Source organism: Sapajus apella, unplaced genomic scaffold (assembly GCF_009761245.1).
Source record: "Sapajus apella isolate SASKATOON/1434 unplaced genomic scaffold, GSC_monkey_1.0 scaffold1, whole genome shotgun sequence".
NCBI classification, from domain to species: Eukaryota; Metazoa; Chordata; class Mammalia; order Primates; family Cebidae; genus Sapajus; species Sapajus apella.
The window spans coordinates 33,035,575-33,049,648 of NW_022436941.1; the positions used below are offsets into that span (position 1 = coordinate 33,035,575).

Sequence of the window (14,074 nt, forward strand, 5' to 3'; positions counted from 1 at the left end):
GAGGAAGAAAATGCAGTGAAAGCTGAAATGATGACTTGGAGTTTGTGGATTAGCCTCCACCCTAGGTGGCACATGTTAGAAACTTGGATGAGTAAACCTGGGCTAGTAGTAAACAGACCTGGGGACTGCACGTAAGGGACACTGACAAAACCTTCCTCCCATTTTAGAACTTTACAGGAAGATGAGATTTGACACATATTTCCCTTTATATCTCACTTCCTTGAAATACATCTATTCCATCTACAGAAAGAGAGCTGTACCTTCCTGGGCCTGCCATGGCTGACAGCCAAGAGCAGAGATGTTATAATTTGAAGTTGACAGCAAGATGACCCTTACAGGGTCACTATAGTTTCTGTCTTGTGGCAGATCCTCCTGCTGAAATATGGAGGTGCCATGATGTTAAATCAATAGTAGTGAGTGATGCGGAGATTTGAGTTGAAGCTAAACATAGCTTCCTTGGATTTTACCATTTCATTTTTCTTGCTGGACACCACTTTAGAAAAAGAATCACCTCTGGATAAATCATCTGCTCAGGTTTGCTATTCTAACCAAATGACATTATCCAAAGAGGATCAGAAAAGCCTGAATGTTAATTGTATTCATTTAGGGTTCCATGTAAGGCTTGTGTTGAAGACAAAGTCTCCCTATGGAATTTATAAAGTAGCAGAAACAAACATTTCTGTTAGACATATTTGGAAAGTTGTGATTACCAATTACAAATTTAACACAAAGTAATTCAGTAATAAAAAGGATAACAAAATTTGAGCTAAATAATATTCAAAGTTTTATTTTCAATAATGTAAGAAGAAAATGAATTTGTTATTTGTTGCTGTACAACAAACCACCTCAAAATGTAAGGACTTACAAGAACCATTGACTGTTTAGGCTGGGCTTTGGGCCACAGTTCTTCTAGTCTCAACTGGGCTTCTTCATGCATCTTTCTATAGGCAGCCACCTGCAGACAAGCCTAATGGCAGGCTTGTCTGCATGGCAACTGGACAGCATTCCTAGAGGAATGCTTGAAGACTACTTGAGGCATGGCTCAAAATTGGTACAGCATTGCTTTTGCCACATTCTGTTAGCCAACGCAAGTCACAACATCAGTTCAGAATTTAAAGGGTAAAAAAACACAACGCTATCTATTGATAGGGAGGGGGACTAACTGCAAAATTACACTGTAAGGAGGTGATTTTGGCCATTTTTGCTATCTACCACAGATAATCCATCATTTTTATATATAGGTAGATAAAATGTACAATATTTGAACACTACCTTTGGAAGGAAAATATTTTTATTCCTTTCCTTGATGGCAGTTTCAAACTAGGACCTTCCTTAAAGCAACCAGTGAGGATGAAATTGTGTTAATGAAATCATTTTCTACTTCATTTTTGTTTCTGTAACTCTAAGGAAAATTCTCATGTTTTCAGTGGCTGTTACTCTAGGTCTGTGTGACATGACCGATCATAGACAAAGCAGAACTTCTTAATGGCAAGAAACACTATCTAGCTGCTGGCCTGGTAATCTTGTATAAAAATTTCAGAATTGCCATTGGGAAAATAACATTTACTTGACAAATGGTGCTATTTCCATTTTGTCTGCCCAATTTTAAACTGTCTCTTATTAAAATGGCAAATTCAGGCCCAGAATATATCAAACAAGTTAAAAGCGTAACTGGAAGATGATACACACTTTACCACTTCACTATGTAACATGTAGACTTATGGATGCAAGGACATTTCATGGAAGGGGAAGTTTTAAATTATTTTGCATGCATATAGAGAAAATAAAACTTTTTGATGTCTTGGCGCAAACTGAATGGGATCTCAATAGCCCACGTAGAACTTTAAGATGATTTATTATTATGCTAATATTGTAATGTAATATTTATTAAGCATTGGAAGCGTGCAGAATACTAGATAGTCCACATAAAAGATCCTGATGGATTTCAAGGAAAAGGGCTAAAAATGCTCTCTCCTAATCCACAGGAAAAGAGGGTAATTCAGAATCTAGCTGAACCAATAAATCCTATTTAATTTAGCATACATCACATGCCAAAAAAAGAGAGACTAATGGAAATGGAAAGTGATAATCTCTGATTAAAAGGTAGTCATCTTAAGAGCACATGTTCCTCTCCAGACTTGAGTTTAGAAAGAGTCAATTCAGTAAAATATTTCTCATTTAAAAAAAGTTTTGGCCAATAATCCTCTGCATTATTACCTGACGTTCTAAGATCATAAGTTAAAATGGTTTCTATAGAGACTAGCTCTAAAACTATTATCCCAAACTACAAGATGAAATGCTTTTAAAAAAATTATACCTTAAACTGTAACTTACCAGCATCACAATAAAATTTACAATTTTGGCATAAGGCATTTAGAAGTCTCAGACTAGAGTTATAAATCTGCAGTAGGAGAGCAATTTTTCCCAGACTCAAAAACTAACATCAAAATCCCCCTAAATAAGTCTTTTATCTAAAAAAAAATACACATAATATGAGGAAACAAGATCTTAGTTTGCCATAATTCTACACTTCACTTTGCTTAGCCAGTTTAGATCTGGAGGGAGGAAAAAAGTAAAGCCAAAGCTAAAACCGGGGCGTAGAAACAGCATTTCCTATCTCATCTGATCATGCTTACTGACTAAGGTTATATCCTCTATTCATCTTCAAGTAGAATTCCCACAGAAGTTGATGAAAATATTTGGTGAAAATTGATTGAAAAATAAGTTCTTTCTCTATCGTATGCTGTCTCTCTGTCTATATGCTCATTACAGATGTGCTGTGTGTGTGTATCAACAAAATTTAAAAAAATATTATTAGCCTTTGGAAGGTTCTAGGCAAGCAAAAGAATACAAAAATACATAGTTACGTGCTTTTTTTTTTTTTTTCCCTGTTGGGAAAAACATATCCTAATTATTAGTTTGATTGCAGAAAAAAAGTACAAATTAACTTTGTTTCTGAATATTCTATTTAGAATCCTTCTCTAAAAATAAGTAATGCTGTAGATGTCTATGATTATCATTATAATAAAACATAAGTACAAACATTTATTTTCTTTGTTAATATACATTCATGGTAATATGTATTATTTTAAGCAAGGAATATAGTATGCTATTTAAGAATTTGCAAAGAACAATTCAGGAGAGTATATTTTTTAAAACATAATGTATATATTTTCATTTTTTAGAGACAGGGCCTTCCTGTGTCATACAGGCTGGAGTGGTGTGACCATAACTCACTGCAGCCTTGAATGCCTGGGCTCTAGAGATCCTCCCACCTCAGCTGAGTGGCTGGCAGTACAAGTATGTGCCACCAACACCTGGCTATTTTTTTTTTTTTTCATTTTTAAGGTATGTACTTTTATTCAACTAGTGTTCACTTTTATTCAACTATTCAAGTCAGTGTACAGGTAAGCCCTGGCTGCCTCCACCCACTCCCAGGGAAACCAAAAGCCTTCATACATCTCAAGTTGAGGGACAAAAAAGGGGTAGCCACAGAGGCTAAAATCTTTCCAAATAAAAGATTAAATAAAATAAAGTATTAAGGCATAATTTTAAAAATTTTTCATTACATAATTTACACAAAAGTGATGCTATTACCTCCTCTGTGTGGCCTTGGGAGAGGACTGGGCCATTCTCCTTAGAGAGAAGAGGGGTGGCTTTTGGAAGGGCAAGGGACTTCCTGTAACAATGCATCTCACGATATTTGGAATGACTATTTTAAAAAAGAACAGTGTACAATCAAAGTCCTGGGCCACATTATAGAACTCTGGGGGATGCTTGCTCCAACTGACTACTGTCACCTTTACCGTTCCAGTTTTTAAATCCTGAGTCAAGCCAAAAACAAAAAACAAAAAAACCCAAAACAACAAAAAAGCAAATAAAGCCATGCCAATCTCATCTTGTTTTCTTCGCAGGTTAGGTTTTGTCAAGAAAGGGTGTAATGCAACTAAATCACAGTCCGCCTAGAAGCATTTGCAGTAGATGACGGAGGGGCTGGACTCGTGGTACTCCTGCTTGCTGATCCACATCTACCAGAAGGGGGACAGCCAGGCCAGGATGAAGCCGCCCATCTACACAGAGTACTTGCGCTCGGAGGAGCAATGATCTTGATCTTCATTGTGCTGGGCACCAGGGCGGTGATCTCCTTTTGCATCATTTCGGTGATGCCAGGGTATATGATGGTACCACCAAACAGCACTGTGTTGGCGTACAGGTCGTTGCAGATGTCCACATCATACTTCAAGATGGAGTTGAAGGTAGTTTCGTGGATGCAGAGATTCACAAGATTCCATGCCTAGGAAGGAAGGCTGGAAGAGTGCCTCAGGGCAGCGGAACTGCTTGTTGCGGATGGTGATAACCTGGCCGTGGGGCAGCTCATAGCTCTTCTCCAGGGAGGAACCGGAGGCTGCCATGGCCATCTTCTGCTCGAAGTACAGGGCAAGGTAGCATAGCTTCTCCTTGACGTCACACACAGTTTCCCGCTAGCCATGGTGGTGAAGCAGTAGCTTGGTGAGGATCTTCATGAGGTGGTAAGGTCCCAGCCAGCCAGGTCCAGATGCAGGATGGTGTGGGGGAGGGCATACCCCTAATAGATGCGCACAATGTGGGTGACCCCATCACCGGAGTCCATCACGATGCCAACACCTGGCTAATTTTAAGAATATTTTCTGAGACAAAGTCTCGCTATGTTGCCCCAACTGGTCTTGAACTTCTGGCTTCAAGTGATCCTCGGCTTCCCAAGGTGCTGGGATTACAGGCTTGAGCCACCACACTCAACCAGGACAATGTACTTTATTCTGATGGATCTTTTAGATTTGTAAAATACAGATAAACTTTATTTGGTAATTTTAATTAAAAAATCTGAAAAGGGAAATACAGAGAAGTAGAATGTATATACACATTTTGATAGTAAAAGACAACCTGAAAATGGCTTATGGGAATAAAATTACTTACCAATTTAAGCTTTATGGTTGAAAACTGGTCACCTAACTGTACGTATGGTATATATCCTGAAATCTAGATAATGAAAAGTGATGTGGAAATTGGTTACATCAACCAGTCCTTGCTTGCTTTTTTAAAAAAATTACATATGAGCACATATGCATTTGTAATACATGGAAACATAACATATATTTACATATGTGACTAATTATATGGTTTATGTTGTTTACCAAAACGACTGATGAAAGTTCTGTGTGTTTAAGAAATTTGCTATGTTGGTTTTATTTAAAATATGTTTTAAAATGAGCAAAACAACAAATAGACTAAGTTCATAAATGAAAGCATTTTTAAATGCCTCTTTCAGGATATTGCAGCAACTTGCTAAACTGCTTCTGTTTCTCTGTAGATTTAAGGAAATGAACTTCAGCAAATCCCAGAAAAGGAAAGGGAGAATGAGGAAAAGGGAGAAAATTCATGACGGAAGTTGAAGGTCACAGGACTGAAAGGAGAGATGTGGTACTCTACAGATTTTTTTTTTTTTCAGATTGTACACAGAAGAGATAACTAGATCAGGAATAGAAAAGGAGCTTTTCTTAAAGTCTCTGAGGAGAGAAAAGCCAGCAAAGAGTTATTTCTGAAGATTCTTAGGAACTTGTTATAAAAAAAGGTAGGGAGGGGAGAGTGCTTTATTGGCAACTTCAGTCTGTGGGCAGGACAGCTGAGTCACATTTTGGTGATGGGATCCGAGCTTCTTGGAGCTTCAGGATTTATTCTAAATGTTCTAGGAAAATAGCAGGGTTAGCTTAAATACCATTATGTTAGTCTTCTGTTAGAAAGCTTTATGTTTAATTATTATTTATTTAATTGTTGTTCTCCAGTTTATTTCCTTTATTATCTCTTCTAGATACTAGTTCTAATTTATCTGCCATATTAAGAGTTGTTTAGTCTATGGACTGAGGAATTTGATTTGCCAGCTTATTTCATTTATTTGTCCAGACACCTGAGGAAACAGAACTCTAATTCTACCTGGTGGCAGCTAATTCAAATTAAAAACTAGTCTAAGAAAGAAGATTAATCCATATTTAAGCTTTGCCCTGCAACCACATCTTGGAGATGGCACTCACATATAATTTTGTGCCACATAAAAATTATTTAAAAGTATCAGTATCACTTCACATTAGTAGAGATCATGAAATTGTCTAAAGTTTCAATATTCTGGCCTAATTGTGAGTTGGGCTAGTTCTCCGGATAAATAAGCGCAGAACTTACTTTTGCCTGAAATATTAAAGTAGTTAAGTAAAAACAAATTACCTGGATCAGTGGTTCTTAATCCTCTATGCTCATTAGTATTCCCTGGAGAGCTTTTAAGAATTGTAGATCCCAAGTCCCCCTCCGTTATAACCAACTAAAACAGGGAGTGGAGCCCTGGGATTGTGTGTGTGTGTGTGTGTGTGTGTGTGTGTGTGTGTGTGTGCGCGCGCGTGTGTGTGTTTTGTTGTTTGTTTTTCTTAATGCTCTGTAGGTGATTCTCATTTGTAGCCAAGTTTAGAACACTGATCAAGGTAGTTCAAAAAATTAAATACCTAAATTCCTATTTGTGTTTTGAGGCATATAAATTGTTTCTTCAATGGTACTTGCTTTAAAACCACCAATGCACCCAGTGGCCTATAGCTTTAAATGGAAACATTCTTAGAATTGCAGATAAGCCCTTTTATAGTCCATTACCAACCTGTTTTTTCAGGTCTCAGCTCCCTATAACACTGTCTTGTCAAACTCAAAGCATTCGAACACTCTCTGCATTTTTTTTTTGACTCCATGTTGTTAGGTTCTTGCTGTTTTCTTTCTGTTATACATTCATCTGCTTCTATACCTGGCAAAATACTTGTATTCTAATGGTCATTTAAAGGCATTTAAAAGTCATTGCTTCTGTGACACTGGGAGAATTATAATAAAATCATTTCATATAATGCTGATTTGTATAAATTTAAATCACATGAATATTTCCCTGAAGAGACAAAGTCACATTATCTAACATAAGTGTACAGTTAATAATCTGGCCCTTCAAAGTCTATTCAAGTACAGCAGGTCCTCAACGCCGTTTGGTTCAACGTCACTCTGTCATAATAGTGATGAGAAAAAAAATCTATTCCAGGCCATGGCCGCTGTCCGTGTGGAGTTTGCACATTCTCCCCATGGTCCGTGTGGGTTTTCTCCAGGTACTCTGGTTTCCTCCCACATCCCACAGCTGTGCTTGCTAGGTGGTGTGTAAGCTGTGCACATGTCTAAATATTCCCAGTATGAGTGAGTGTGGGTGTGAGTGTTAGTGCACCCCGGGATCCTGTCCAGGGTTACTTCCCTCCTTGAGCCCTGAGCTCTGGCCACCCGCAATCCTGAACTGGAAAAATTGGTTAGATGATTTTACTTGTTTTTATCAATCTTTCTCAAGTGTATGTCTAGCTCACATTTATTTCAAAGTTTAACATTAGAAATGTTTTGGCCTTTATCTGGAAGTTTGGTGATGTTTTTGTGACTGAGATATGCACAAGAATTTAACTCTTGTTTATATCAAGTAGCCTATGGTGAAATAGGTTTCCTTATATATGCCACTTCGTTTAAAGCCACAATTTCCAAGAACCTATCCCTGACATTAAGTAAGGACTTACTATATCTATCATCCAGCCGCCTAGTAATTTCAATACCAATAATGACTTAGGCACATAATTCCAGAATAATTTGATTTAGGTTTATGAATTGTTTCATGTAGACATTCGAGTTATGTTATGAACAGCTGCAAATTTCAACATGTTATTCCAATCCTATGAATCACTTTAAGGAAGACCACAATGTATGCTTTTTTTGTTTTTCTGTTTAATATGGGACTATTCAAACTTTGAACAAGAGATATTTAAAATATTAGGACATCCATATTTTTCCGATGCCTTGATTTTTCCCATTTGGTTGTATGTATTTCAAATGGGAAATGAGCGGATACCGTTTCTTTTTCTTCACCTTTTTTTGGCTTTAATGCCACAGGAAGCCAGCTTGCTAGCTCCCTGTTACCTGATAGTTTCCTGACTAAAAAGACTCTTCAGTGAGGATCAGCATTTTACCCAAGACAGGAGTCATGATTTTTTTTTCTAAAGATACACATATCTCTTAAAAGCGTCCAGAATATTTCCTGCAAAACTGCGTCTGTCATACGAGCACCTATTAGAGCCACTATCAGAAAAGCTAAGGAAAGAAATCCATCTTTCCTGCACCAGAAAAAACAGACACACCCTAAAATGAGCCAAGAACTTGAACATCAGCAAGATTACAGACCAGCGAAAAAAGTAAATAACATTTTAACTGAAAATTTGGTTTGAAAAATAAAAGCTTATCCGTTGGTTCTCTTACTTAACTTTTCCCATTTTTTTCTCACTGCTGGAACTTTGTGAAACATACAGATGACGCAGGAGCATTTGTGTCGACATTCTGAATTTCAATTTTTAATAATTAGGCAGATGGTTGGTTTGTGGTAGAGTCCATTATTGTACAGATTGCAATTTGTTATCTAGTCACAAAACGTAAGTTACTTTCCTAGGACGATTTCGGGATCTCTTCAGATAGGAAATATTACTGTAATTGAAAAACGACCCAACTTTTAGCCAAGAGCCTATAACATCTTGGTAACTCCGTGCCTCTATGAACTGTTTCTTTTCCTCTCAAGTCTTTATTGGTCGTAGCCCTAGATTTTCCATCAAATTCGATCCGGCCTGAGCTGCAGGCAATGCCCCTGCTGGGTGCGGACTGCAGGCCCACCACTGGAGGGCGTCTGGACGCTTCCAAACAGCTCTGAAGCGCCTGGAAATCTCAAGTCTGAAGAATGGAAGGCGCAGGAGGCAGAACGTGAGATTAGATTTTATTGGGCTAATAAGTAAAAAGGAGAGCTGGCAGGTGTGGGAGCAAAACTAAACTGCCTTTTTTTCTCTTGGGGATCTGCCCTTCCCACTAATGCAGCAAACTCCCTAGAGAACATGAGAAAAATACCGCTGCTCCTGAGCCCGCAGACCCCGCAAGGGCGGGTCTCGGGGGCCTGTGGCCCCGCAGGGCAGGCGTTGGGCTCGCTCCCCGGGCGCTGGACCACAGGGGACGCATTCCGAGGCGCTGGGACAGTCTCGCTGCCAGGAGATCGCGCTTCGGTGGCGTCTGAAGACCCAGGAGTGCAAACCTGCCCTTGAAGTTCAGGACCGAGGGGCCTTTTCCAACAATAAAGGAACTGCTTTCCCTCTCTCATCCCCCGCCCCCGGCCCCAGTTTCTTTCCGCACCAGGTTCGTTAAAGGCGTTTATTCTTTGGGGAGTGGGCGGCAAATCACCCACCAGGTTGAAATGGAAGAGGTGTGAGGTATTTCTGAAGGGCTCGTCTGCCGCATTCATTTCCTCTCTGTGGAAGGTTCGCACTGAATTGTAATCACTTTAAACTGTGATTTGCCTGATTTTTAAAAACGTGTTTTCAGAGCATCACTTTAAAGAAAACTTGCTTCCTGCCCAACAATCTTTAAATTCCAAGCGGGGAGAGGAGGGCTGAAAGGCACAGGAGGGGGTTCTCAGATTTCCAGTTCACCCAGCGCCCGACAGCGTGCGGCTCAGGGAGCGGAGGGAGATTGACAGGAACGCGCACTCCCTGAGGCTCCGTTCCAGCCCATTCGCCACCTGAGTGGCCCCAGAGACAGATGCCGGCTCTCCAGCCAAAGGGTGGGCACCGGTTCCTTTAAAATCGAAAGACCCTACTCCCAGGTAAAAAGATGTCAAATTATTTCTTTACCCAGACGGAATTCAGCACCCAAAGGGTTACACGTGGCTGCTGGGCTCGGGCGCAGGAGAGGGCGCCTCGGCACTCCCAGTAATTCAATTAGTCAGGTTTCTGGAAGGTGGGGCGGGGGGAAGGGGTAGGAGGCGTGGGGAAGGGAGGAGATTAGGAAAACGCCTCTTTCTCGTGGAGCAAACCAATCCGGTTGGAGTAAAGAGAGGAAAAACCCCCAATCTGTGAGCAAACAGCAGGCTGTTCCCTGACTGGCTGCTCCAGCTGCCCCCACCCCACCTTTCCCAAGTAAACTGCATGGAAGGAAAAAAAAAAAAAAAAAAAAAAGGAAGGCAGTCCACATGACCCGGGCCGCCGCGGCAGCAGCGCCGGCTGGGCCCGGGCTGGCGGCGCCTCCCCCTGCTCGGTCCGGAGCTCACACCCGCACTCGCGCCGCCCGCCTGCCAGCCCCGCGCCCCGCGCAACACGCCCGGGCGGAGCCCTAGCCCCCGCCCACGTCCACGTTCACGCGCGCGGCCTCGCGCTCTCCTGAGGCTGCTGCTGCTGGGTCGCCGCCGCTGTCGGCTTTACACGCAAGTCATTAACGAGGGGGCGTGCCCGAGGAGATTTTTCCCATAAAGCATTTTTTCTCTCCTTTTTTTCCCCCCTCTTTTGCAAAACTGACTTTTACAAAACCCTTTCCACTTCTTGCCAGTCGTTTCAATCCCTCCAGGGCTGCTCGTGCTGCTGCTGCTGCACTCAAGTTTATTTATTTTCCCGCCTGGGTAGGGGTTTTAGGATTCGGTTGGTGGTTTTCACCTCTGTTGCTGCTGTGTCTAAGGAGGGAGAGAGGAGCAGCTGCGGGAGGATCGGGAAGGTTTTCTGATGTAGTCATCGGGGAGGTGCCACTCGCTTGTGCGCTCTCTTTCTCTCGCTCTCTTTTTTCTTTTCACATTTCAAACTGATTGATGCATCTCTACAAGTTGCTGGGCTTGGACCCTCCGGAGTCGCAGGGACACTTCTGAGAGCTCACCCCCCGCTCTTGGCAGCGCGTGTGGGGGCTCAGTCTCCCTTCCGGAAGGCGATCAGAGACTGACATCAGCCCATCCAGGAGTTGGAGGGATCCATTTGAAAGTGATTGTTTCCCCTCCCGCTCTCCAGCCGAACAGTGGGGTTGGCGTCGTCTTGCAGGTTTGGGCATCCCAGCTCCGCCAGGCCGGCTGGTTCTTAACCTCTGCTCTTCATTCACTCTGGTGCACCCACATCCAGTCAAAGAAAGCACGCGCGAGAAATCCCCGAGGCTCTGCCGGCACCCGGGGTGCCCTCTTCTGCTACCGCCGCGGTCCGACTCCGCCGAGGGACCTGCTGCAGACGTGAAGAACCAAACTTTTCTTTGAGGTTTTCGAGGCAAGACCGCTTCTCGCCGGCGCAGCTGCCGCGTAACCAGTTCCAGGACATCGGCAGAGCTGGGTTTGCGGCTCCGGATCCCCACCCTTCTCAGCGCACCGCCCGGTACCGCAGCACCTACGACTCCTCTGAGATTTCCGGGGGTCGCCCGGCTGACGCACAGAGGAGGCTGGGGAAAGGGGCTCTCAGACTCCCGGGATCACAGCGCGCAGCCCCCATCTGCACGTCGCCTTCCTGCAGTTTCCCACCGGCCGCCAAAGTAACTTGAAGCGAAGCGGGGCGCAGTGCGAGGGCCCCAGGCGGCGGCGGAGCCGTGTGTAGTCCGCAGCGCCGACGCTGAGCCGGGCCCGGCGGGCCGGTGTATGTCTCCCCGCGGCTGCGGCGCGCAACTCCCGGTGACTGTGCAGCGCGCGCCGCCGCCTGCCCCGACCCGCGCTGCAGCCGCCCGGCCCGGCGCGCACCTCCCTCTCCCGGGGTGACCGGCCTGCCGCCGCCGCCCGAGACACAGCTTGGCACCCCTTCCCCCGCCCTCGCCGCCGCCACCACACACACGCACGCTTCTCTCCATCTTGTGATTCCTTTTTCCTCCTGAACCCTCCAGTGGGGGTGCGAGTTTGTCTTTATTCCCCCTACCCCACTGCCTTTTCTTCTCGGTCTCCTACCTCTCCCCAGCTTGGTGGGCGCCTCTTTCTTTTTTCGCCCACCTTCATTTTTATTTATTCATATTTATTTGGCGACCGCTTTCTCTCTGTCCCTTTCTTCCCTCCCTACGGATCCCCGCTCTCTCCCCGGAGTGGCGCGTCGGGGGCTCCGCCGCTGGCCAGGCGTGATGTTGCACGTGGAGATGTTGACGCTGGTGTTTCTGGTGCTCTGGATGTGTGTGTTCAGCCAGGACCCGGGCTCCAAGGCCGTCGCCGACCGCTACGCTGTCTACTGGAACAGCAGCAACCCCAGGTAAGCCAGTAAGGGGCGGAGAGCCGGGGCTAGCCGGGCCTCGGGGCCCTGCGGAAGGAGCGGCGGCGGGGAACGGCGCGCACCAGCCACGGGCTGCGCGCGCCCTCAGAGCCTGCGTCGCCTGGGCGCTGATGGCTTGAGGTGTCGGCGGGAAGCGCTCGCGTCGCGCCCCTCTTTGTTAAGGCCAGGTGCCCATGGGAGTCCCTGGGGCTGCCCAGACCAACTGCTTCGGCCAAGCGTGGGGACACTCGGAAAAGGGCGGGAGCTGGGGAGTCGGGACTTCGCTTCACAGCCCCGGCAGGCTGGCGGGCATCCGGATCCCAGCGCGGGGAGTGCCCCGTGTGCGCCGCTCGGAGCTCCTGCCTGGAACGTGGGTCCGCAGGGACTGCGCAGAGAACCCGCCAAACATCCCCCAAAGTTTTTTATTTTTTTTTTAATTTAAAATTTTCCTTCTCTTTTCCCGGTGTGCGCAGAGTGAGCGCACGGGCTAGGGGAAGTGAGGGGGGCTGGGAAGCGGAAGCTTTAGGCTTTTATTTTCCTCTTCAAGTGTGAGGAAATCATTCGGCCCCTGAGTCAGTCTGGGCCCGGCGCGCTTGGCAGTGGAGAGGATTCTTCCACATTCTCCATCCCTCCACCCACCCCAGTGGGTTCAAGGTGCCAGAAAGTTTGATCTAATACCGGGTTACGTCATGTGTGCGGAACAAGCTGCCAGAGTTGGCCCAACCAGGAGGTGGGAGCCCTTTGCTATGGCCTGGCGATGTGCAGCCGGAGGAACGCGCGGTTACCTGGAACTGTTTTGCTGGCGTCCCCGAAGCCCGCCGGGTACGCGGGAGACCAGAGGTGGGCGCCTGGGGCCATCCTAGCGCGCGTGCTGGACACCAGCCAGCCGCAGACGTCCCGTGTTTTCGGACCCTGAAAGTGGAGTGGGAAGGTTATCCAGAGTGCCCGGCGGGATCCTCCAGGTGTGGAGCAGTTCCGAACCTTTATTGTTTCCCGGCCTGTACACAGAAGTCGACCCCGCTGGGCGCATACAGCAATGCTTTCTCCGGGACAGAGGCCAGCTTCCAGCTGTGTCCTGATCACAGTGCCCTCCTAGGTACTATTTATTAAAATCACAGGTTTTCCCCTGGGCTGGAGAGGAAGTTGGGAAGAGAGAGGTGGGAGGCCAAGGGGTTAGCCTAGAGTTGCTGCGCGCCCCAAGTTCCAGGAGAGAGGGGGTCGGTGGTTACCTCTAATTTTTCCGGCAGGCTCTCTCCGCCTGCCTCCAGCCTCCCCTCGGCATGAAGGCAAGAGAGGGATTCCCTGCTTGAGTAATGTCAGTAATGAAGATGGGAAGATTTCCCCACTCGCAGTCCGCGGGTAACAGAATCGAAAGGGAGTTCCCCCAATCCTGCTAATCCAGGATAGTCTTACTCAGGTAGCCCGAGTCCTAAATGCACCGCTGAACAGGAGTGCAGATATTACTGAAAGTTTGGTTCAAAAAACAAGGGTCTCCTGGAGGTGGGTGGTGGAATGGGGAGCGATTTCTTCTTTGACATGCCACTTACCACTATTAGGAAAAGAGAAAAAGAAGCCATCCTGCCAGAGGAGATGCCTTTTATTAAAGCTGACAAGACAAATAGTGCAAGCTTTCCAGTTGTGATGGTGTTAAAAGCAAGTCTCATTATATTGGTTGGTTTTATTCCCCCCGTTTGCGCTTTATTAGGCAGCATATACGAAGCAGAAATTGGATCTCTGAACTTTAGCACCTTACTAAATAAAGCAACACTGAAATAGTTTCGTTGAATTTGGAATATTTTGCTTTTGATTGTCTTTTCTTTCCCACTCCAAACTCCACAGTGTGATCTTTTTCTCATGGCATTCATTTATTTGGATACTTGGGTGTTCCAGTCTTTCTGGGTTAAAACGGAAAGAACCAGCAACACCCCTACTCTAACCCCCCTTCTTAACCTGTCAAGCTAGTCTGAGTTAGTTTGAGGACATTTTATCTT

The 14,074-nt window shown here is 45.3% G+C and overlaps 1 protein-coding gene and 1 pseudogene across 3 annotated transcripts in view; one reads left to right on the plus strand and one right to left on the minus strand.

The window, feature by feature from the left end:
• Positions 1 to 3,422: 3,422 nt before the first annotated feature.
• LOC116549434 lies at positions 3,423 to 10,162 on the minus strand (annotated as a pseudogene). The gene has a single exon (XR_004267873.1). The product of XR_004267873.1 is annotated as an actin, muscle-like (transcript).
• A 1,481-nt stretch (positions 10,163 to 11,643) lies between these two features.
• EFNA5 (ephrin A5) overlaps positions 11,644 to 14,074 on the plus strand; it is a 286,954-nt gene continuing 284,523 nt past the window's right edge. Inside the window, exon 1 of one of the 2 annotated variants that reach the window (XM_032275007.1) lies at positions 11,644 to 12,083. In XM_032275007.1, coding sequence (XP_032130898.1) covers positions 11,959 to 12,083 — 125 coding nt within the window. In that variant the 5' untranslated portion in view covers positions 11,644 to 11,958. The remainder of the gene's footprint in view (positions 12,084 to 14,074) is intronic. The other variant, XM_032275018.1, reaches the window with a different exon arrangement.